Source organism: Polypterus senegalus, chromosome 18, assembly GCF_016835505.1.
Source record: "Polypterus senegalus isolate Bchr_013 chromosome 18, ASM1683550v1, whole genome shotgun sequence".
Taxonomy (NCBI): domain Eukaryota; kingdom Metazoa; phylum Chordata; class Cladistia; order Polypteriformes; family Polypteridae; genus Polypterus; species Polypterus senegalus.
The window spans coordinates 46,008,527-46,030,255 of record NC_053171.1 but is presented as its reverse complement, the minus strand read 5'-3'; the positions used below and the strand labels follow the sequence as shown (position 1 = coordinate 46,030,255).

The 21,729-nt window shown below is 41.3% G+C and overlaps 1 protein-coding gene across 1 annotated transcript; it reads right to left on the bottom strand.

Annotated features, from left to right (window-relative positions):
• Positions 1-8,694: 8,694 nt before the first annotated feature.
• LOC120518963 (protein kinase C eta type-like) lies at positions 8,695-20,957 on the bottom strand. The gene is made up of 4 exons (XM_039742007.1): positions 20,624-20,957; positions 19,449-19,637; positions 18,611-18,757; positions 8,695-9,180 (listed from the first exon to the last, which is right to left on the bottom strand). The coding sequence occupies exons 1-4, from the start codon at positions 20,801-20,803 to the stop codon at positions 9,031-9,033; spliced, it is 666 nt and encodes a 221-aa protein (XP_039597941.1). The 5' UTR covers positions 20,804-20,957; the 3' UTR covers positions 8,695-9,030.
• Positions 20,958-21,729: the final 772 nt, after the last annotated feature.

Below are 21,729 nucleotides of genomic sequence, written 5' to 3'. Positions count from 1 at the left end.
TGGGTACGGGAAATGTTTCTAGGAATGGAAGTAGCACTGGGACAAGTATATTACATCTTACATATTTTGATGGTGACTAAAATGGAATTACTTACAGGTATGTAATAAACGTTTGTGTAACAATTCCAGGAATTTGTGGGTTCTGCACTATTGCAATTATAGTTTATTGATTCAGATTTACATTGAGAGAGGTTATTTATTGTTATTTATTGTATTGTATAAGAGAATTTTCCTCATTTACATGTCTGATGAATGCTCCTGTAGCCAAACAGATTCCTAGTAGTCACCATGAGCAACTGAAATGGCTGCATGCACATGCCTGGTGCTTAGGCCTGCACAGTGGCGGTCAGAGTAAATCTTCATCACACACCACTCATATATCCCTGTGACAAAATATTTTAAAAGCAAAAACGTCTCTTTGAAGAAGTAAATAAATAACAGAAAACAACTACAAGTTTAACATCACTTAACTACGTTGTACCAGAATATTACGCTATGCATATATTTTCTAGTTAAACTAGTTAAAATAAGAAAATGTATAGTTTGCCATAATGTTTTCTGTGATTAAAATATTGTTAACAGTATTTGTGCACTTTTTTGTAATGGTGAAGTTTTAAATGTGTTAATGTAAAACTTACTTCATATTATAATGTATACAATTTATGAACAATTTATGACATTTATCGTTAAATATACAGTTACAGCACAACAGTTGGTGTTCAAAGAAATGAAATTATATTTTATGGTTCATTTAGGCAGTTCTACCTAAATCTAAATTTTAAACTTTTATTAATCTGCAGATTTTTTTTCTAACGTATGGCCAAATGCAGGGATGATAGGCAAGTTGATCAATAGTTGGGAAGCCGATCAGGTCGTCCATTTTAATAAGAAGCTGAAAGAAACAAAGCTGATACCTGTCTTAGCGTATTATGCCCAGGTTAGGGCTTAATGAAGTAAACAAGACAATTGAGAGATAAGTAATCCCAGAATAAGGGAAGGATTGTCTGTCCTTCAGGAGCTCTGTCTTGCGGGTTGTTTGTCAGCTAAGTAACATTCTCCTTCGGACATCTCGGTCTTTTAACGGCGATGTACCAGAAGGGGCGTGGTCAAGTTCCGTCATTTGGCGACTTTGTGCTGCTACAGAGGAAAAAGAAGAGAATACGATTAGTGATGGCCTCTCCCATCCTGACAGGTGGTTACATACCTTGGACGAGATCCTCAGACACACATGTGTGACAAAAGGTAACAGGTAATCAAGTGCAAATCAAGCAGATGAGAACATTAGGAAAACAGTACAGATGGGACCTATAAATCAAGCTAGTGGGCACTGCTGAACAATGAAGCACACAAGTGAGGAGCCAGTTTTGGGAAGGCATTTCTCTTTAGTCAGAAACTTGGCGCTCATTTAGTGAATGGTTCCAGCAGAAAACATCTGACTTAGTGGCTGGTTGAGACTGAAATCACCATTGGCGCCGAGAAACAAGAGCGCTGCACTTGATTTTACATAATGCCAGGCATCATTAAAGGAAAAAGTTTAGAATGGCTGTCATTGATGTCCAAAATTATGTGTAAAATTTCTTGCGTTAATTTATAAGTCTGCTTGAATTGGACTACAACTTGATTAATGCAGTGTATTTGTCAGGGGGACACATTCTTTAAAATCACAATAAGGCAGTATAGAAAACTAAGCTATGTGAAGCCTAAACAAAGATTTAAAAAGTGTGCTCACATACTTCCACTTTAAACAGTGAAGAAACGTATTGTAAATGTATTTGTAAGTAAGTCTGATAAGTTAACAGATATCCTTGAAAACCTTTATAAGTCAAGTAGTGTGCTAATCGAGGACTTTGATAACAAAAACAATCCATACTGGCAGCGCTTCAGAGAATCTCGGCAGACATTGAAATTTTAACTGTAGACAATCAATGTCTTAATTCTAATTTTGTATAAGCATAAAGCTTGCCGTCACTGTGTTGATAATGTTTTGATGTTGATATACAGTATATTGATGTTGATGTTAATATCTTTTTGGTATCACTGTATAAATATACAGTGGAGAGTCAAACAGTTGCAAATTGCCCCTCCATTCATTTTCTAACCACTAATCAATGTTTGAGCCATAAGTAGCCAGTGCTAATCCTGGCTGTATTGGGTACAGGGTGAGAAGTGGCCCTGGATGGTGTGTAGATCGATCGCAGGGCACATTCAAGCAAACACCACAGTCAGTCACATGAGGATATTGCTGAGTTTCCAAATAATCTAATATGTGCTACGAAATGGCGACAAAAACTCGCAGTGATGACCGAAGGCCTTAACTTACCTGAACATCGCTACTTGGTGTCCGGAGTGCTCAGTCATTACCACGAGACATCAAGGACCAGGGGGAAAGCTACCAACGTGGTTTGAGTCACACGTCCCTTGAGTTATCTAAATGGAGCCCCTTGTATGGTGGTACTCAAGTTGGTTGCCTATGTCACCTAATGGATTGATTAGCTTTGCAAACATGGTGAACTGGATGAAAGACCTCCAAAAGGACCCACAAACCAGGCATGGTGCTTAACGGCTGTGCTAGTTTATTCAGTTTGTTTCTTTATGTTGAAGAATTCATTTCCATGGTTTACATTTTATTTTGAATTGAATTTTAGAAAGTTTATTTTTATGAACATTTTGCTTTTGTTGGTTATGAAATAATCTGAGCACCATCACATAAGCAACACACATCATCGATGTCATTGAATATGACATTATAAATATGGTGTCCTTCTATCCTTCGTTATGCTGAACCTCGGTTGATATTCTTGACAAACTTTTAAAAGAAATTATCAAAGGTCAGCTTTCAATTCAAGTAATTTGTAGTGTAAGGTTTTCTAAAATTCTTTGTGGCCACCAGAAGGTGCTATAACCACCCTTCCCTGACAAGGACAGACACAGACATAAGGCTTACCACACAGGACACCTTTATTCATGTATGGAAGCCCTTTTTTGCTCACTCCCCACAACACAGCACAGTACAAGCACCATAACACAATGCAATGCAGTCCTTCTTTCTTCCTTTTTCTTTCTTGTTCCGCCTCCACTCCTCCTCTGGCAAGCTTCGTCCCTCTTTCTCCCGACTCTGGCTCCCCTAGTGCAGTGAGGTGGTTCCTTTTATGCTGCTCCTGGAAGTGCTCCAGGTTGCTCATTAGCCAGGTCTAGAATCACTCCCAGGAGTGGTGGAAGCCTAATGTAGGGCTCTGCAGCCCCCCGGCAGCTCCCATGGAATCCAACAGGGCTGTCCCAATCTCCAAATCCCATGAAGCCCTATGGGAATCTGTGGAGCCACAAGAACACAGGGGAGCTGCCCTCTAGCGCTCCAGGGGAGGCAGTACCCTGTGCATATCTACTCCCTAGGTCCTGAAAAATATCGGCCCCCCGGCCATCCATCACACCTTTTATTCCTTGACTTTTGCTTTGCCTTTTACTCTTGGTTACTTATACATTTTGTTGTCATAGTTGTGACCTCTACCTGTTTTTTGACCTCAGCCATGCAGTGTGCTTATTATTTGTATACTGTATTGAGGATTTGTTCTGTTCTGTTCTGTGTATTGTATTGTATTGTATTGACCCCCTTCTTTTTGACACCCACTGCACACCAAACCTACCTGGAAAGGGGTCTCTCTTTGAACTGCCTTTCTCAAAGTTTCTACCATTTTTTCCCTACTGGGGTTTTTTTGGGAGTTGTTCCTTGTCTTCCTAGAGAGTCATGGCTGGGGGCTGTCAAGAGGCAGGGCCTGGTAAAGCCCATTGCGGCACTCCTTGTGTGATTTTGGGCTATAAAAAAATAAATTGTATTGTATTGTGTATTGTATAACAATAAGGTAGATCTTTCACTGGCCTGCCTAGAGATAGGCCTAACCTTAGACAGCTTAACCCAAATGCAACAGGCAGGCTGCAACCTGCACAAGCCCTCAAACTTTTAAGGTTCAAAAAGATGATTTAAGTGTTCAAAATACAGAAAATACCCTTAAAGGGAGAGGATAAACCATCAAACCTCTGGCTTGAGAAACAGGAAAAAAAAATTTTATACAATATAGAATTTATTTACGTATCAAAATGACAAAACAAACAATTATTAAAAAAAATCAGAAAAATCTAAGAACAATACTTACTAGAAACACATTTAACAGCAGTTAGTGGACCTCTGAGGGGCTGTTAGCCAGCCCAGCAGTGACGTAGTGGTAGGCCCACCTTTTGCGGTTCCATTCACAGAAAGAAAGGGATATAAATGAACATCAAAAATACTCAATACATAAATACTAAACTGTAAGTAAACATAACCATATTAACAAAAATGATATAATAACAAAACCTATATGACAGAATAGTTCAAAAACAAGATAAGTAAACTTAAAGCAGGCAATACTCCTTGGATAAAAGATAAGAAAGTCTTTGTGATGAGGGAGGACACCAAGAGAACATGCAAACTCTACACTGATGGATTGAAGGACAGAGATCCACATGACCGTCATCATCAAATTCTTCCATGTGAAGCCTAAAAACCATGAGGACTGATTGAGATCTTTTATGTTAGGGTAGAATGCCTAGAGGGGGCTGGGTGGTCTTGTGGCCTTGGAACCCCTGCAGATTTTGTTTTTTGTTTTTTTTTCTCCAGTTGTCTATAGAGTTTTCTTTGTTTTTTCTGTCCTCCTGACCATCGCACCTTACTTTTATTCTATACTAGCAAAATACCCGTGCTTCGCAGCGGCGAAGTACTGCTTTTAAATTTTTATTAAGAAGAAAAGTAAACCTTTTTAAACTGAGGGAAAATATACCAATAATTATTTGATAAGAATCTCTTTGAATGCCACGTTGTCAGTTCGGCCCTCTTGTTGTAATATGACCAAACTGTGTGCTGAGCTTACTCTTGAGCATGCAACGTACAGTTGGCCATGTGAAAAGCAATCTTGCCTCAAATCAATGCCAACCTTTTGTAGGGTCTGTCCCTGAGACGTATTAATTGTTATTGCAACGCAGAGTCTTACTGGAAATTGGAGACATTTGAATTGAAATAGGAGATCAGAGGGTATAACGGGGATGCAAGGAATAAAAACTCTCTCCCCTGATCAACTGCCAGTAAAAATAGTTGCCTCAATTAGGTTCTTTTGCAGGTCTTCTAATTGTTTAATTAATGTATTATTTAGCTAAAGTACAGTGACCAGATTTTTCTGGGGGCAACCTGGGACACCAGGCGGGGGCCGGAGGGGGCAGAGCCTCCCAGAAGCCAGATAGACTTTAATAATGGAAATGGCTATTTTCGTGTTTCCTGCATCTTATTCTGTATGAGTTTCTTCCATTTGAAACAATCATATGATTAAACCACAAACATATACCCATTTTCAAAGTAGGTTTCTATACCATTGTATGCTATTTTACATGAAATTACAGGCTAGATCTTGCCAAAAACAGTTTGTGAAAATTGACTGAAAGACACGCTTTCCTGAAGAGCAAATAAACTCATTATTAGGTCAGTTACACTTGCAGGATAAACGGGCTTCATTCACAATATTGCATCCCACGTACATGTGCTATTCCTAGTGCATGTCCCAACTTCAAAAGAAGAAACAGCAAACCAAATTCCAAAGAGGCAAGGGAAGAAGCAATGTCACTCTGCACTCTAAACTAAAGGAAAACAAAGTAAAATACAGCTGTAAGTGTAAGGAACAGGCAAGCATCCGCAAATGTTGTTGTGACTTGTGTCAAATATTCATTCATTATTAATATATGAATTAATATTATCAGATTCACAACTATGACGAAATTTACAGAGAGTACAGTCTGCAGACTTGAGACGATACAGTAATGTGTGTACAGCAGTACTTACTTAAAGAATAAAGAGCTAAAATTAAAGTTAAAAAAAAAACATAACTTTGTCAGCACTTTCAATTTTGTCCTACAAAATAAATTGGCAAGTTTAACTCTTTTAAGCTTTAACTTCAGTGAAAACGGCTCACCTCGAACGCCATATTGATGAGTGAATGACTGAATCAGCTCTTATATCAGGCTCACAGCTGGAATAATAAGACAATTCATGTCTCAGGGTGTAGCATAGCCAAAACGTGTCGTATCACAAGGCACGGTCGATACCATCTGACGATGCGTCCGCTTTCGCCTTCTCGCCTTCCGTGCGTTTCCATACTGCAAACAATGGCCACCAGCAGGCGTCACACTCAGAAGAAGGTCGACTAACTATCTGACGTCATGATGGGTAGAAAGTATGATATGGAATCAGAAAGACTAAATTGGGTCTAGGCCTCTAGGGAAAAGTATGCATTTTGTCGGAAAGGCCAGGACATTTCCTGATCTTTCGGGGACGCTGGGACGGGTGATTCAAAAATAGGGACTGTCCTGGGTAAACCGGGACGTCTGGTCACTGTAGAAGTACTTTGCTAGCGTGTCTGCTCTGCTCGTTTAAGCATTTAAATGTATATAAGGCAGGCTGCCAACTACGTGGGAAGCGTGGGAATGGGGGACGCAATATAGGCCGGCAGCCAACTATGTGGGAGGCCGGGGGACGCAGGACGCAATCCCGCCTCACACGGCGACCGAGCTGCAGGCTATGGACGTATATATGTATGTAAGTAGGATTCAGTTATGGCCGTTATGCATGGAATTTCGAAATGAAACCTGCACAACTTTTGTAAGCAAGCTGTAAGAATTGAGCCATCCAAATTTCAGCCTTCTACCTACACGGGAAGTTGGAGAATTAGTGATGAGTGAGTAAGGGAGTGAGGGCTTTGCCTTTTATTAGTATAGAATAATGAGTCTTGCTTAATTTTATTTTTATATTCTTTCTTTTATTCTCTTTCTTCATCCTGTAAAGCATTTTGAGCTACATTATTTGTTTGAAAATGTGCTATTTAAATAAATATTGTTCTTGTTGTTGTAGTCAATAATCGGACTGAGATTTGTACCACCTATTCTGTAACCTTTAAAAACAGCAAGATAAATTTGGAACACAAACACTATAAAAAATCATAGTTTAATTCAAACATTTATAAAAGACTGTCTAAATGTGAGTCTGTGTAACAACCTAGTGTACAAGAAATTAAAAATCAAGTATCTACACAAAATGCGAGCTTCTCTGTCTTCTCTTTGACGACTTCACTTCTACATAACAAGGGATTATCATATGTGAGTTTGGAGTAACCAAAGTTTGTCCTCATCAAACATTCTTCATGTTCCTGCAATGTCAATATTTACCTGCTTGTGTTCCTCACTGCCCTATGACCACAGTTACACAAATAAAGGACTTACGATAAAAAGTAATCATTAGCACATCCAAACAGTATGATGGGGGACAGATGACATCATTGGAACGAGTATAACTGAGCCTCTTGTGAGACCATTGGACAAATATTAAATAAACACAGCTGTCATTAGAAAACATAAAAAATAAAAAACGGTTATGAGTTACCTTACGATGAGTTAAATTAGAGTACTGTGTTAGATTACATGAAAAAAAAATTGCTTATACAATTGGCATCAAATACGTGCTTTATTCAGAGCTTAATAGTCTTCTGTTTTGACAAAGTCAAAGAAAGTGTGAAAATAAAGAAATACGGACTGACCACTATGAAAGCAATAGTAGCAAACACCTTCAGTCTATCGATGCCTAGCTGAAGGACCTTTCCAAGATGGCAATCTTGGCCTGTGGTAGCTACACTAGATTGCAGTGAGACAATATTAAAGAAATCTATGCCATTTAGACGTACAACACTAGAGAAGGGGGAGCAGAATTTTGGGAAAGTCAACCCTCTCAAGATCTCCTTCAATGATAATACCTTCACATTATTGTAAGATACTTACTTTGCCCCCAGCCTCTTCGTGCCCACCACATCCCTTGAAACAGGAGATGTGCCAATGCCATACCAGAAGGATAGTTTTGTTTGTACAGACTTCATAAACATCTCAACAATGAACAAGCTGGCAAGTCTGAAAATTATGACCAACATTATGTGGTTTAGATGAGAAAACACGCAGGTATGACACAAATACGTGCCTATCAGATCCACCGTTGTCATTAGCATCACCTGAAAAGTTACAACCAAATAGTAAGGAGTGTATGTGGTCTTACACAAAGAAAACAACATTAACCCAATAGTTCAGGAACCAACAGAAACAAAAAGATTGTTATAGAACGTTTTATAACATGTCACAGTGCGAAAAGTCTCAACTCGGTCGCTTCACTCAGTACAAATGGACACATCTTCAAATATAGATGTTTTCTTAGCCTCGTTCAGAAAATGTCGGAGTTCAAGAGTGAACAGCAAGTTAACATCAAGTTTCTTGTGAAGCTGATGAGATCCACAATGGAAACTTTTCAGTTATTGACTGAGGGTTACAGTGTGCACGTGTTTTTGAGTGGTACACGTCGGTGCTCAAAGGAACCCATTTTTCGTTTGTAGAAGATGTGAAAGCGAAAACAACGGAGATCCTCAACAGCCTCTCTGGAAATGATCTGTGGAGATGCTTTGAACATTGGCAGAATCGCATGCAGCTGTGTGTCAACTCAGAAGAGAACTATTTTTAACGTGATTATAGTTCATTTTCTTAATTTGTTAAATAAAAATAGTTACAGGCACAGTTTTCTTGTGTTTGTGTCGGCCTTCATATGAATGTCAACAACAAGTTGCAAGAAACACAATAGGGCTGCACGAAAGTCAACAAAATGTCAATTTTATTTAAATAACAATAATCCCTCATGTTGCAAATACTGGTGAAAATTGGCTAAAAAGCCTTAAATAACAATATGCCTGTTGTTCATCAAAAATACAAGTGGCTCTTTGTTGAACATATCTCCAAGTTTCCTTGCCATCTACTTGTTAATAAATATCACTGAAGCAACAACTACAGTACAAAGCTAACACCCAGAAAGTAGTCCATGTGTTCAAGTACAGCATATTTGCTGGTCCTTTTATTAAATATTGAAATTAAGTAAACAAAACTTTGTCAGGTTGGCATATGGGTTGGCACTGAGTAGCTCCCAGCAGGTCACAAACTGATCAAGTCCGCCCGAGTGAATGAGAAGTGTCTGAACTCATCTTGGTTGACAGTATGGAACATCTGGTCTTCGATGGGTGTCAGGATGGGCTCCTCTTTGGTGAAGTCTGGGTCAAAGTTGTTCACATCATCATATGATTTCTGAAACACAACCGAGGTTTGCTCTGATTAATAAAGGGTCATGAGGCAACTCTAGGAAACAGTTCTGAACCCAAATTGTTATGTTGATTATTGCATATGTCACCAAATTAAACAAAAACTAAAAAGGTCTACATAAACTGATGAATAGAATTATATATTAATAAAAAAAGCAACATACAACTGTTGTCGACATGGCTTGCAAATCCTAAGGAGTATTTTCAGCACATCATTGAGCCCACGCCTTCAAGAATTCAGAAAGACACAATGTATACTCTGCTTGGTAAACCTTCAACCATACAACTTGTTGGACTTCACATCTTCTACCATACTACTTACCAAACACCTGACAAATACCTACTACCGTACCGAGTGAAGATTTATCAAAAAGAAACCAATTTAGCATCATCTCTATCTACGGTATAAGACACACTCTCTATTGGTTTGTTTGTTCTTTATGAAGCCTACAGACTTGAAATTTAGCAGACAGCTACCTCTCACTAAAAGTCATATTTTTGACACATCATTTTTGTCTTTCGTACCCCAGGGGTTGGTGGGGTGGCTCAGATTTGGAGTGAGTGGTGAGAAATGTTAGTGTGATCAACCAACGGAGATATAGTGCTGCTCAGGCTGTGATGGCGGTGTCGTGTTTAGTGCACTTGTATCATAAAGAAGACATCTGGGTTTGACTGCTGCCAATTACATTGAAACTTTTCTTTCATCAAACATTTGTCTTTTCATTTGTTTCAAGGCCCCATGCCACTCAGATGGGGCCAAATTGCTTCTAAAGTGATTTATTGCTATGTAGGGTTGTTTGCACTACAACAAAAAAGCAAGAAAATTGTGTATAAAGATGCTTTCAGATTCTAACAATACTTAAACACTAAATAAAACAGATTGGAGTGTAATAAAGATTGGTAATACGTAATTTTTACTTCCATTTTTATCTAACACATTTCTACTTTCTCACCCAACTAACACCAGGTACGATACTGTAGCTAGCTTAGAATAAATGTATTAGATTTCATTTGTTCATTTGTTAATCCCAGAGAGGAAATTACCTTTTCGCATGATCTTTTTTGCAGAGCCCAGGGTCAGCCGTTGTACAGCGCCCATGGAGCAATTTTTAGGGTGCCTTACTTAACTGGGTATATCAGATGATTCACCAGACTATAACCACATTGGCAGACACAACTAAGTAGGTTTAAATAAATGAGCTCCCTCACATAACTGCCCTTAATTGTGGCCAAAGGAGTACATACTTAAATTGGTAAAACTATATTAAAGTCTCCTGTAATGGTATATAGATTAGATATAAAATAAAACTTTACAGAAGCACAAGAGAAGAAATAAGGTATTTAGTTTCAAGCATATGCACCTGAAGACCACATTGCAGACTATTAGGAGGTAAGCAGACCACCTCAGGACGAGAGGGGGGGCTGGCGCTAACATTACCCTCTCTTTTCCCCATAGCCACCTAAGGAGGTCACCTAGCTCCACCCACAATGCCCAAGAAGACTTATCCCGTCCATTACAGACTCCATAAAACTGAGTTAATCCTAGAAGATGGTGTAACATCTTGACCCGACAACCAAAGTGGACAAAGCCCCTTAGACTGAAACAAGTGCTTAAGGCTGCCTGAAGCCACTTTATTTTCTGTTTGTGTTCCTGAGTGCCTATAACTGTTGTTTTGTTTATTTAAAAGGGTGACCCAGCTGGTACCCCAACATTTCTTTAGCATATTCTGATTTGTTTTACCCAGTCACAATATATATATATATATATTTATATATCCATCCATCCATTATCCAACCTGCTATATCCTAACTACAGGGTCACGGGGGTCTGCTGGAGCCAATCCCAGCCAACACAGGGCACAAGGCAGGAAACAAGCCCTGGGCAGGACCCCAGCCCACCACAGTATATATATATGGGCTTGTGCCTCCTCCAGACCGCGAGGGGGCGTCCGTCCTGGTTATGTTGGGGGCCTCGTGTACAGGGCTTGGAAGCCCAGCCCTGTAGGGACCTGTGGCCACCGCCAGGCGGCGCCTCGATGCCAGAGTATCCCGTGAGGGACCCGGTCGGGGCTGGAGCCCGGCCGGGACGCCCAGGAGGACCAGAGGAGGGCTTGTGCAAGGGGGCGATTGCCCTGGTTGTATCGGGGGCCACGGGTAGGGGGCGCCCTGGTGCTTGAGGAACCCTGGAGAGGCACTTCCGCCACACTGGGGTGTGGCCAGGACTGATTGCCGGGAAGCAGCTGGAGCCCATCTGGGTTCCCATTTAAGGGGCCGCCTCCCTCCAGTCAGCAGTGGATGTCGGGTGGAAGAGGACAGAGCTCGGTAGAGGACGGGAGGTGGTCGAAAGAGAGGCACAGTGACTGGAAGAGTGTGGCCTGGACATTGGGGGAATCGGTGCTGGAGGTACTGGGGTGTGTGAGTGCACGTAATTTGTGTAAATAGTAGTGTAAATAAACAGTGTGTGGTGAACTTAAGATGTCCGTCTGCCTGTGTCCGGGTCCCAGTCCACAATATATATATATATATATATATATATATATATATATTTATATATATATACAGTGCATCTGGAAAGTATTCACAGCGCATCACTTTTCCACATTTTGTTATGTTACAGCCTTATTCCAAAATGGATTAAATTCATTTTTTCCTCAGAATTCTACACACAACACCCCATAATGACAACGTAAAAAAGTTTACTTGAGGTTTTTGCAAATTTATTAAAAATAAAAAAACTGAGAAATCACATGTACATAAGTATTCACAGCCTTTGCTCAATACTTTGTCGATGCACCTTTGGCAGCAATTACAGCCTCAAGTCTTTTTGAATATGATGCCACAAGCTTGGCACAACTATCCTTGGCCAGTTTCACCCATTCCTCTTTGCAGCACCTCTCAAGCTCCATCAGGTTGGATGGGAAGCATCGGTGCACAGCCATTTTAAGATCTCTCCAGAGATGTTCAATCGGTTTCAAGTCTGGGCCACTCAAAGACATTCACAGAGTTGTCCTGAAGCCACTCCTTTGATATCTTGGCTGTGTGCTTAGGGTCGTTGTCCTGCTGAAAGATGAACCATTGCCCCAGTCTGAGGTCAAGAGCTCTGGAGCAGGTTTTCATCCAGGATGTCTCTGTACATTGCTGCAGTCATCTTTCCCTTTATCCTGACTAGTCTCCCAGTTCCTGCCGCTGAAAACATCCCACAGCATGATGCTGCCACCACCATGCTTCACTGTAGGGATGGTATTGGCCTGGTGATGGCGGTGCCTGGTTTCCTCCAAACGTGGCGCCTGGCATTCACACCAAAGAGTTCAATCTTTGTCTCATCAGACCAGAGAATTTTGTTTCTCATGGTCTGAGAGTCCTTCAGGTGCCTTTTGACAAACTCCAGGCGGGCTGCCATGTGCCTTTTACTAAGGAGTGGCTTCCGTCTGGCCACTCTACCATACAGGCCTGATTGGTGGATTGCTGCAGAGATGTTGTCCTTCTGGAAGGTTCTCCTCTCTCACAGAGGACCTCTGGAGCTCTGACAGAGTGACCATCGGGTTCTTGGTCACCTCCCTGACTGAGGCCCTTCTCCCTCGATCGCTCAGTTCAGATGGCCGGCCAGCTCTAGGAAGAGTCCTGGCGGTTTCAAACTTCTTCCACTTACGGATGATGAAGGCCACTGTGCTCATTGGGACCTTCAAAGCAGCAGAATGTTTTCTTTAACCTTCCCCAGATTTGTGCCTCGAGACAATCCTGTCACGGAGGTCTACAGACAATTCCTTTGACTTCATGCTTGGTTTGTGCTCTGACATGAACTGTCAACTGTGGGACCTTCTATAGACAGGTGTGTGCCTTTCCAAATCATGTCCAATCAACTGAATTTACCACAGGTGGACTCCAATTAAGCTGCAGAAACATCTCAAGGATGATCAGGGGAAACAGGATGCACCTGAGCTCAATTTGGAGCTTCATGGCAAAGGCTGGGAATACTTATGTACATGTGAATTTTCAATTTTTTTATTTTTAATAAATTAGTAAAAATCTCAAGTAAACTTTTTTCACGTTGTCATTATTGGGTGTTGTGTGTAGAATTCTGAGAAAAAAAATTAATTTAATACATTTTGGAATAAGGCTGTAACATAACAAAATGTGGAAAAGTGATGCTGTGAATACTTTCGATGAACTGATATATATATATATATATATATATATATATATATATATATATATATATATATATATATATAACAATAAACAAACAACAAACAACACAAAAAAGATAATCTTGCTTGAATAAAGAAAAGGTGTCACTGTCAATAACAGACTTGTAAGATGGTGAGGCTGGTCCTGATGTTCCACAGGTTTACACATAAAGGCATTAACATTTAACATACAGCAGGTCCAGCTTGCTGCTTTCACAAAAGGATGATGCCGTAAGACGTTTGCTCCATCAAAAGTTGCCTGGTTGAAGACACTAGTGTTCAGAATGACTCATCTTTAGGGTGTTCACAATGGAGTGGATCATTTCTGTTGCAGAGTTTAAAAATAGGCACCAACAACATCATGCAACTCCCTCCTAGTCGGTAACATGGATGAATTTAGGCTACATTACAAAGTCTGGATCATACATCCATCTATCCATCCATTATCCAACCAGCTATATCCTAACTTCAGGGTCACAGGGGTCTGCTGGAGCCAATCCCAGCCAACACAGGGCACAAAGCAGGAAACAAACCCTGGGGCAGGGTGCCAGACCACCGTAGCTGGATCATACATTTTAACTTTAACTGTAAGGTGCTCGCTTTTTTAGCATATCTTATTCACCTAAGTCTCCAGACCCCCTTCTTTCTCTTTCCACTTCATCTGATTATATTAGATGTAACCTGTCTGGCATTAAATAGAATCTCAAATAGGAGGGTTAAACCGGTTATTACTGTTAAAATTACGTTCAAAATTGCACTTAACTGTATAAATATATACTATTAGCTCGCCTAAACTGGTAGATATATGTTACATTGATACATATTTGATCTAAGCAGGGAGTGAATAACTGGATATAAATGGTAGAAGCCTACCCTAAATTCATATAAATCTGTCCAAATTTATATATTAATATTTAGATACATATTAAGTTTTATCAAAATGGGTCAAATGTGGACCAGCTCTTCACCCTTAGCAGAGTCCTGGAGGGTGCATGGGAGTTTGCCCGACCGGTCTACATGTGTTTTGTGGACTTGGAAAAGGTGTTTGACCGTGTCCCTCAGGGAATCCTGTGGGGGGTACTCCGGGAGTATGGGGTACCAGACCCCCTGATAAGGGCTGTTCGGTCCCTGTACAACTGGTGTCAGAGCTTGGTCCGCATTGCCGGCAGTAAGTCAAGCCCATTTCCAGTGAGAGTTGGACTCCGCCAGGGCTGCCCTTTGTCACCGATTCTGTTCATAACATTTATGGACAGAATTTCTAGGCGCAGCCAGGGTGTTGAAGGGGTCCGGTTTGGTGGACTCAGGATTGGGTCACTGCTTTTTGCAGATGATGTTGTCCTGTTTGCTTCATCAGGCCGTGATCTTCAGCTCTCTCTGGATCGGTTCGCAGCTGAGTGTGAAGCGGCTGGGATAAGAATCAGCACCTCCAAATCCGAGAGCATGGTCCTCAGCCGGAAAAGGGTGGAGTGCCCTCTCAGGGTTGGGGGAGAGATCCTGCCCCAAGTGGAGGAGTTCAAGTATCTCGGGGTCTTGTTCACGAGTGAGGGAAGAATGGAGCGTGAGATCGACAGGCGGATTGGTGCGGCATCTGCAGTGATGCGGGCTCTGCATCGGTCTGTCGTGGTGAAAAAGGAGCTGAGCCGTAAGGCAAAGCTCTCAGTTTACCAGTCGATCTACGCTCCTACCCTCACTCATGGTCATGAGCTATGGGTAGTGACCGAAAGAACGAGATCGCGAATACAAGCGGCTGAAATGAGTTTCCTCCGCAGGGTGTCTGGGTTTTCCCTTAAAGATAGGGTGAGAAGCTCAGTCATCCGGGAGGGGCTCAGAGTAGAGCTGCTGCTCCTCCGCATCGAGAGGAGTCAGATGAGGTGGCTCGGGCATCTGATCAGGATGCCTCCTGGACGCCTCCTTGGTGAGGTGTTCTGGGCACGTCCAACTGGGAGGAGGCCCCGGGGAAGACCCAGGACACGCTGGAGGGACTATGTCTCCCGGCTGGCCTGGGAACGCCTTGGGATTCTCCCGGAAGAGCTGGAAGAAGTGGCCGGGGAGAGGGAAGTCTGGGCCTCTCTGCTTAAGCTGCTGCCCCCGCGACCCGACCTCGGATAAGCGGAAGAGGATGGATGGATGGATGGATGGATGGAAAATGGGTCAAAATATTTTAGAAGTCTAATCTACCTGGACAAAAATAAATTAAAATCTTAATATAACCAGGTCTGAAAACATTGAAAATGTAAACTAACAAGGAATAAGTATATTTGAGGGCATACATAAAAAATGTCACTGGGCCAAGTGTAAAAATGTTAGACACGTGATCTAGATCTATATAAATGTCTTGAACTTTCACCTAAATATATAATGGTAAAACATTTTCTGTTAATGGCTAAATTAGTCAGAAATGTTACTTAACCAGGTTCATATATTAGAAGCTTACCTAAACAAGAGAAATATTTTAGAGATGGTAAGTAACAAGACAAAACTATATTGGAAACTTCACTTAACTGGAATAAACAAATTGATCAGGCAGGGTGTACATATGTTAGAATTCATTGAAACTGGATATGAATACATTCAAATTTTAACTGGGTATAGGTCTTTATGAAGTCATAAATGGATAAGAAATTTTACATAATTCGGTTATTTATGTATATAGTATATAATAAAAGATTGTCTGAATACTTATAAATACTGTATGGTAGATGTTTCACCTAACTGGGTATAAATGTTTGAAGGTGTGCCTTACTATGTATAAAGAAGGTACAAATTTCACATAACTGGGTGAAAAATATTGGTTTTATGTTGTTATGATCTGGAGTCAGAACCATAAAGAGAGAGGGTGTGAGTCAGTGCCAGCAAGTGACAAATGGACAGTCCTTTATGATATTGAGAGGTGGCTCATGTCTATCGATTGCATTTTTAGTCAATATTTGACTGGGAATCTGTCAGTGAGTTGGGGAAAAGGTGTGAGAAAGGCTGTTGAGCGTCCCTCTTTGCATCGCCCGAGTTGTAAGAGCTGCTCTGCAAAGCTGTGGTTCCCAGGAGATTGCACCTCCATTCTGTTCTCCAGGCATGGCACTGTGTGTCTACTGCTTGTTCCCTGATCTGGAAGTTACCTCCGTATGGCAATGAGACTTCAAGGCAGCTACAGAGGAGCGGTTATACACCATGTTTTAATCTTTCTGCACATTATAACAAGTGCATCAGTGTTCATGGGATGATGTTGAAAGTCAGAACTTGTTTGGTTTTAATGGTGACTCTTTTAATGGGCTCACAACTTTTTTTCATTGCCCCTCTTTGTTACAGTATATTAAAAACCTATCTAGCTCGGTATTAATTTTTTTAAATGTGCACCTAATTGAGTGCAAATATATTAAAAACAACAAATAACCAGGCATAAATGCAATAGATGTTTAACCTTACTGGGTAAAAATTATTGTACGTTTCACCTAAGCGAACACAATGTTTTAAAAATCTTGAAGAATCTTGTATATTAGATTCATTCATTACACACAGATTGATGTACTTCAAATGTTTATTTCTTTTAATTTTGATGATTATAACTGACAACTAATGAAAGTCCCAAATTTAGTATCTCGGAAAATTAGAATATTGTGAAAAGGTTCAATATTGAAGACACCTGGTGCCACACTCTAATCAGCTAATTAACTCAAAACACCTGCAAAAGCCTTTAAATGGTCTCTCAGTCTAGTTCTGTAGGCTACACAATCATGGGGAAGACTGCTGACTTGACAGTTGTCCAAAAGACGACCATTGACACCTTGCACAAGGAGGGCAAGACACAAAAGGTCATTGCTAAAGAGGCTGGCTGTTCACAGAGCTCTGTGTCCAAGCACATTAATAGAGAGGCGAAGGGAAGGACAAGATGTGGTAGAAAAAAGTGTACAAGCAATAGGGATAACCACACCCTGGAGAGGATTGTGAAACAAAACCCATTCAAAACTGTGGGGGAGATTCACAAAGAGTGGACTGCAGCTGGAGTCAGTGCTTCAAGAACCACCACACACAGACGTATGCAAGACATGGGTTTCAGCTGTCGCATTCGTTGTGTCAAGCCACTCTTGAACAAGAGACAGTGTCAGAAGCGTCTCGCCTGGGCTAAAGACAAAAAGGACTGGACTGCTGCTGTGTGGTCCAAAGTTATGTTCTCTGATGAAAGTAAATTTTGCATTTCCTTTGGAAATCAAGGTCCCAGAGTCTGGAGGAAGAGAGGAGAGGCACAGAATCCACGTTGCTTGAGGTCCAGTGTAAAGTTTCCACAGTCAGTGATGGTTTGGGGTGCCATGTCATCTGCTGGTGTTGGTCCATTGTGTTTTCTGAGGTCCAAGGTCAACGCAGCCGTCTACCAGGAAGTTTTAGAGCACTTCATGCTTCCTGCTGCTGACGAACTTTATGGAGATGCAGATTTCATTTTCCAACAGGACCTGGCACCTGCACAAAGTGCCAAAACTACCAGTACCTGGTTTAAGGACCATGGTATCCCTGTTCTTGATTGGCCAGCAAACTCGCCTGACCTTAACCCCATAGAAAATCTATGGGGTATTGTGAAGAGGAAGATGCAATACGCCAGACCCAACAATTCAGAAGAGCTGAAGGCCACTATCAGAGCAACATGGGCTCTCATAACACCTGAGCAGTGCCACAGACTGATCGACTCCATGCCACGCCGCATTGCTGCAGTAATCCAGGCCAAAGGAGCCCCAACTAAATATTGAGTGCTGTACATGCTCATACTTTTCATGTTCATAACTTTCAGTTGTCCAACATTTCTAAAAATCCTTTTTTTGCATTGGTCTTAATTGATATTCTAATTTTCCGAGATACTGAATTTGGGACTTTCATTAGTTGTCAGTTATAATCATCAAAATTAAAAGAAATAAACATTTGAAATACATCAGTCTGTGTGTAAGGAATGAATCTAATATACAAGATTCACTTTTTGAATGGAATTACTGAAATAAATCAACTTTGTCATGATATTCTAATTTTATGACCAGCACCTGTATATTTACATCTTCCTCTAACTAGATGTAAAGCCACGTGACGTTTCACATGACTGTGTGTAACTCAAACCCACAATGTCAAGGGATGTGTGCTTTGAAAAGAGCAGACACGTTTCCAAGGTCAGAAACTGCTTTTCAAATTTTATGCTATGGTGAATTAAATTGTGAACCTCATGTTCATACACCATTTTTCCCATATAATACGTACAATTCTAGGCTTGAATGGTGGCTCCAGATTTCTTTGGTTCAGCATCTCCCAGTTGATTTTACTGAAGAACGGATGATTAGGTATAGCATTCTCACCACCTTGGGCATCGACACATCCCAGTCGCTTGGCAGGATTTTTTGTCAGAAACTGTAAGGAAATTATAACATTTGTAAAATTTTCACAAACAAATGAGCAAAGACAAAGAATATTATTTAAGTTTGTGAGTGTGGAAAGGTAATGGTTATGATTGTAAGGATGGATAATTGATAAAGAGTACAGTGTGTACTGTCTCATAAAGACAGAACAGAAGGAGGGCACCACTTTGAGAAATACTAATCACAGCAATCAGTGAAGTACCCCAGTGGTGTAGGTGATGAAGATCTAAAAGAAGGACAGATTGTAGATGGTTAACAGGGTCTCCACTGTTGACTTTAGGAAAACGGATGCAGATATGAAAGCCTTGATTTTGATTCTCAACACACATGCAGCATTAAGGTTACGGAAAGTGGAAACCTAAAAAGTAAGAGAGTGAAGATGTTGGGACAATAGGGACTAAGAAGAGTCATGTGACAGGACTGCTAGAGCAGTGACATCAAACAGGTCATATAAAATAAAATCTGGGGCAAGGGGAGTTGAGACAAGAGTGATATGAGTAGTCAGAAGAAGGGTCTAATAGATTCAAAGGGAGGACATTGAGTAACACTTTAAAACACCAATGGCCATACTGAGAAATCTGTCACATTTCAGGTTTTTGGTGACACAGAAATTCATTTTTAACTCTTGTTCTGGTGATATGGCTGTGCAGCTGGTTCCCTACATGGTCTTTAACCAAACTTACTGCTTGCAGAATGTCCACAGCACAGGAGCTCAGCCAGGATGCATAGGTGATCTCCTCATTGAGGATTGACTCAAAGAGGTCATCTTCATTCTCTGCCTCAAAAGGTGCATGACCTGACAGCATTTCGTACAGAAGGACGCCCAAAGCCCACCAGTCCACAGAAGGTCCATATAACATCTCCTGTAGGATCTAAAAAGGAAACAAAAAAATTGTGCTGGAGCGTTATATCTGAAGTAATGGGATGAGTTTGCCTTATGTCATAGGTCTATCAACTTCTTTATATGAATAGGGGGCTTAATGCCTTAGGAGACCTCAAGCTTTGGAAACAATTATGAGACAGCAGGAACTAAGCAAATGGCTGCCACTTTGTCATGAGAATTCAAACTCTTTACTCAACACACCCTGTTATTGCCCCTTGCTATCTCTAAAAGTAACAGAAACGGTATTAGAAAATCATATTCTATCAATTTCCTGAATCTACTTTAAATAATAATATTTGCTGGTGTCTTTTCTATTATGCTGTCCCAATGATGGGGACACTCAGAAAATCTCTTTGCACTCTCTACTAATATTAAGCAGAGGGCCCAAAGCTGGTCCATATGCTCAGAAGGTCACCTCAAAGCTGCTTCTGCTACAGTTGTAAGCCTAGCGTGCAGGTGAGGAGTGGCCCATGCTGTGGTCTCTCTGGACTAAACTGGAGTGACACTCACAAACCTATCTGCATTGACTTTCATCGATGGAAAGTTGGGGTGCCAGAAGGTCTTGACACGTGGCTATGTGCCAATAGAGGAAGCTCCAAGGGGTTCTAGGAAAAATACGATCAATAGCAATGGGCTCACTCCTACAAAAGTTTAATTTTGAAATTAAACATGGTTATATTTAAAACAATAAAACTAATTTCACCTTAAAATTTGTGAAACAAACACCATTAATTGTGCCTAAAATAGCCTACTATGCCTAGTGGCTTTGTGGTAGCTTAGCATTTCTAGGAGTGGCTTTAACACCCACAAGTCCCCAGAATCATTCAAATTGCCCCACCATGGCACTGCTTCTGCTAGCTATTTTATGTGAAAGAGTTGTAATGAGAAAGTCATTACACAGTCTCCTTGAAGCGGACCAGTCAAAGAAAACATAAAGGGTCTTATTGAAGTCAGGGTCAATCAAGGGGAGTTTACCTCTGGGGCAATGTAGTCGGGCGTTCCACAGAAGGTCCCTGTTGCCATCCCTTTAAACATTCCTTCCTTGCACATCCCAAAGTCAGCCAGCTTGCAGTGGCCATCCTTGTCCAGTAACACATTGTCTAGTTTGAGGTCCCTGGTAGGAGAACAGACAGAATTTGCATGTAGGGTGAACATGACTGAGACCCATCTCCTTTCATGAAGGTTCAGTGGTAACAAACAGCTTGTGTCAACGATTTGATGACTAGAACATCCTTATATTTGCACCTTAGGACATGCATCCATTTGAAGACGTCCTAATGCTAACAACAATGCCATTCATGAATGTGTCATTATGTCTGAGCAAATAGCTAGCTCTAAATCAGACAGCCAGGGAACTCCAGTCTTTACTGACTACAACATCAATTCAAGTTGTATTTGTTTTTATGTAGCATCTTTCACCTATTAACACAATCACATAGTAATGTAAATACAGGTTTATATGGCATGTGAAGTGGGCGGCACGGTGGCGCAGTGGTAGTGCTGCTGCCTCGCAGTTAGGAGACCCGGGTTCGCTTCCCGGGTCCTCCCTGCGTGGAGTTTGCATGTTCTCCCGTGTCTGCGTGGGTTTCCTCCGGGTGCTCCGGTTTCCTCCCACAATCCAAAGACATGCAGGTTAGGGGGATTGGCGATTCTAAATTGGCTCTAGTGTGTGCTTGGTGTGTTTGTGTGTGTCCTGTGGTGGGTTGGCACCCTGCCCAGGATTGGTTCCTGCCTTGTGCCCTGTGTTGGCTGGGATTGGCTCTGGCAGACCCCCGTGACCCTGTATTCGGATTCAGCGGGTTAGAAAATGGATGGATGGTATGTGAAGGGTAGAGCCCAATTTCATGTACCCCTAACCTGTGGTTTGTTGACACTAATTTGAAAAGCAATGGGACTACAAAGGTGAAAGTAAAAAAATAATTTCCAGACCAATGTATTCCAATATATAGAACATACCATATTTAAATGTAATGTGTTGTCAGAGGTGACTGGGGTGGCGACCTGGCCGGGACGCCCAGGAAGACCAAAAGAGGGCTTATGTCCTCCCCAGACCACGTGGGGGCGACCACTCTGGTTCCTTT

Excerpts from the sequence above, each read along its gene's own strand:
- LOC120518963 (XM_039742007.1), bottom strand. The coding sequence starts at position 20,803 with ATGTTCACCCTACATGCAAATTCTGTCTGTTCTCCTACCAGGGACCTC. Across the intron at positions 18,758-19,448 it reads CTGTGGACATTCTGCAAGCA|TTTCTGACAAAAAATCCTGC; the intron begins GTAAGTTTGGTT and ends ATTTCCTTACAG. Across the intron at positions 9,181-18,610 it reads CACCATTCAAGCCTAGAATT|AAATCATATGATGATGTGAA; the intron begins GTACGTATTATA and ends GTTGTGTTTCAG.